The 3,248-nt window shown below is 49.2% G+C and overlaps 1 protein-coding gene across 1 annotated transcript in view; it reads left to right on the top strand.

The window, feature by feature from the left end:
* The window catches only part of ANKRD39 (ankyrin repeat domain 39), a 6,402-nt gene extending 4,799 nt beyond the window's left edge, over positions 1–1,603 (top strand). The window contains exon 3 of the mRNA XM_011956647.1: positions 1,144–1,603. Coding sequence (XP_011812037.1) covers positions 1,144–1,287 — 144 coding nt within the window. The 3' untranslated portion in view covers positions 1,288–1,603. The remainder of the gene's footprint in view (positions 1–1,143) is intronic.
* Positions 1,604–3,248: the final 1,645 nt, after the last annotated feature.

Below are 3,248 nucleotides of genomic sequence, written 5' to 3'. Positions count from 1 at the left end.
GAGTAGCTGGGATTACAAGCATGTGCCACCACGCCTGGCTAATTTCTATATTTTTAGTAGAGATGAGGTTTCACCATGTTGGCCAGGCTAGTCTCAAACTCCTGACCCCAAGTGATCTGCCCACCTCAGCCTCCCAAAGTGGGATTACAGGCATGAGCCACTGTACCTGCCCTGTCTCTATTTTTAAAAATTCAAAATAAATAATTTTTTAAAAAAAGTTTAGCTAAGTGTAGTGGTGCACGCCTGTAATCTCATGTAATCTCAGCTGCTTGGGAGGCTGGGGCAGGAGGATCGTTTGAGCTCAGCAGTTGCAGACTACAGTGAGCTATAATGGCTACTGAACTCCAGCCTGGCCAAGAGAGTGAGACCCTGTCTCTAAAACGCAAAGTAAAAATTAAAAAATACAAGAAAATAAATAAATAAAAGTTCCTAAAGCGTGGGGGCCATGTCTGGTGCTCCCGCGCCCACAGTGCACAGCACCCTGCAGGTGACGTGTGCCGCGCCCACAGTGCACAGCACCCTGCAGGTGACGTGCGCAGGCTCGTGAGCGATGCCTGGAGATAGGAGGTGCTGTGTTTGTTTTTAATGTCTAAGTCTGGCCAAAGACGGTTAGCAAAGGACACAAGAAAGAAAAACTCAGGCTAACTGTGAGAATGGCACTGGGATACTCCACAAATGACTATTAAGTCATTGGGATTTGGTAGGAATTAGAAGAAATCTACTCAAACAGCCGTATCTCTATTTCCATGAGGCCTTTTTTTTTTTTGGAGTTGGAGTCTCACTCTGTTGGCCAGGCTGGAGTGTAATGGCGTGATCTCGGCTCACTGCAAACTCCGCCTCCTGGGTTCAAGCGATTCTCTTGCCTCAGTCTCCTGAGCAGCTGGGATTACAGGCACGTGCCACCACACTCGGCTGATTTTTGTATTTTTAGTAAAGATGGGGTGTCACCATGTCAGGCTGGTCTCGAACTCCTGACCTAGTGATCCGCCTCCCTCGGCCTCCCAAAGTGCTGGGATTACAGGCGTGAATCACCGCGCCCCGAGAGGCCTCTTTTTTAGAAGGAAGCAGCCCCTGAAAGTGGAACAAGAAAGAGCAGAGCCCAGTGCGGGGTGTGCCCTTTGATTCCAGCCTCTCTCTCCGCAGGCTGCTGAGAGGGGTCACGGGGACATCTGCTCCCTCCTCCTGCAACACAGCCCAGCCCTGAAGGCCGTCCGGGACCGAAAGGCACGGCTAGCATGTGACCTGCTGCCCTGCAACAGTGACCTGCGGGACCTGCTATCCAGCTGAGCCGCCACCCTGTCTCCAGCTGCCTTTAAAGGGTACACCGACCAGTTCTCCATGCCCCTGCCTTGGTCAGCATCCATGCTGCTGCGCAGGGAAATGAGGCCAGACGACCCAGGAAGAGCCCCAGTCTGGTCGCTGTGGAAGCGAGGGAGTAGATCTGGTGTGGCTAAAAGTGTTTAAGCCTGGGCAGGTGATCACATTCTAAATTAGTTCATATGAGACATCTATTCATTTGGAAAAAAATAAAGTTATATCCTTACCTCATCCCACACACAAAGATAAATTGCAAGATTAAATATCTAAATATAAAAACACAAAACTATGTAAGTATTAGAAGAAAATAGGGACTATGTGAGAAGCTGCTTTCTAGCTGAATGCCCTTGGGAAAAGTCACTTTAGCTGTCTGCCCGTTTCCTCCTCTGCACAGGGAGTGGTGATCATAGGGCCTGCCTCAGAGTCACTGTGGGATGAGGTGAGTGCGCACTGGGAGAGCCCTCGAGAGAGGGCCTGGCACGTGGCAGGCAGCCTGAGGGAGGCCCGCTTCCCCAGCGCCTCATCAGCACTTCGCTCATATACCATGATTCCATTCATTGCAACAGTCCAACAGGAGAAAAGTGCTGTTTCGTTTTCCATTGCTGGCTACTAGTGAGGTTGAGCGCCTGTGTCTGCTGTGAGCCGCCCACCCATGCCAGTTTCAGAAATGCTGCTTAGTCACAGGAGTGTTTCTAGTCTAGATCCTGATCCTTTGTTCTATAGATGTACATTTAATTTTTTCCCTTTTTGTCTTTTATGCTCTGTTTCTTGATGTCCATTCATGGGAATTGGTACAGTCACTGTAGATGGCAGTTTGACAGTATCTATTTAAACTTAAATGAGCAGAGCCAATAATTTGATTTCTCTGTAGCTATGTAGAGAGATGTTCTTCCATGGTTACAAAGATGTTTATTTACAGGAGCATTTACAAATATGTGCGTTGGAGCATGGAGTGCAACGTTAAAAAAGAGAGAACCGCCGGGCGCCATGGCTCACACCTGTAATCCCAGCACTTTGGGAGGCCGAGGTGGGTGGATCACGAGGTCAGGAGATCGAGACCATCCTGGCTAACATGGTGAAACCCCATCTCTACTAAAAATACAAAAAGTAGCTGGATATGGTGGCCGGTCCCTGTAATCCCAGCTACTCTGGAGGCTGAGGCAGGAGAATCGCTTGAACCCCGGAGGTGGAGGTTGCAGTGAGCTGAGATTGCACCACTGCACTCCAGCCTGGGCGACAGAGTGAGACCCTGTCTCAGAAGAAAAATGTGGATGTGCATCCACAAAATGCACAGAGCGGAAGCAGGGGGGTGGCTGTTACACTGCCAGCTGTGGTTTCTCCTGGGCCATGTGGCAAGAGAGGGAGTCAAGGAGGTCCTGAGCCTTCTATTTATGTTTGAACTTTTTATAAGGAATCTTTTTTCCTTTCTTGTTCAACATACTGTTTCTGGCTTTTTTTTTTTTTTTCTTTTAAGTCAGAGTTAATACCAGTCATAGGAGACAACCAACGGGTTTTCTACTGAGAATTTCCCTGAAGCTTGTGGGTGTGAAACGACGCTCCTCCAGTGCCGCGGGCTGAGGGGCGCTTGTGAGTTGGAGTGGACAGTGGTGGCCAGTCTTACTTTTTCTTGTTTTTTTGCACTCATTTGACTTTTTTTTAAGACCGAGTCTCACTCTGTCATCCAGGCTGGAATGCAGTGGTGTGATTTTGGCTCACCACAGCCTCCACCTTCTGGGATCAAGTGATTCTTGTGCCTCAGCCTCCCAAGTAGCTGGGACTACAGGCATCCAGCTAATTTTTATATTTTTAGTAGAGACGGGGTTTCACCATGTTGGCCAGGCTGGTCTTGAACTCTTGACCTCAGGTGATCTGCCCACCTCAGCCTCCCAGAGTACTGGCATTACAGGCGTGAGCCACCACGCCCAGCCCCT

The sequence above is a fragment of the Colobus angolensis genome, unplaced genomic scaffold (assembly GCF_000951035.1).
Source record: "Colobus angolensis palliatus isolate OR3802 unplaced genomic scaffold, Cang.pa_1.0 Scaffold42, whole genome shotgun sequence".
NCBI lineage: Eukaryota > Metazoa > Chordata > Mammalia > Primates > Cercopithecidae > Colobus > Colobus angolensis.
This window is presented reverse-complemented; position numbering and strand designations above follow the sequence as displayed.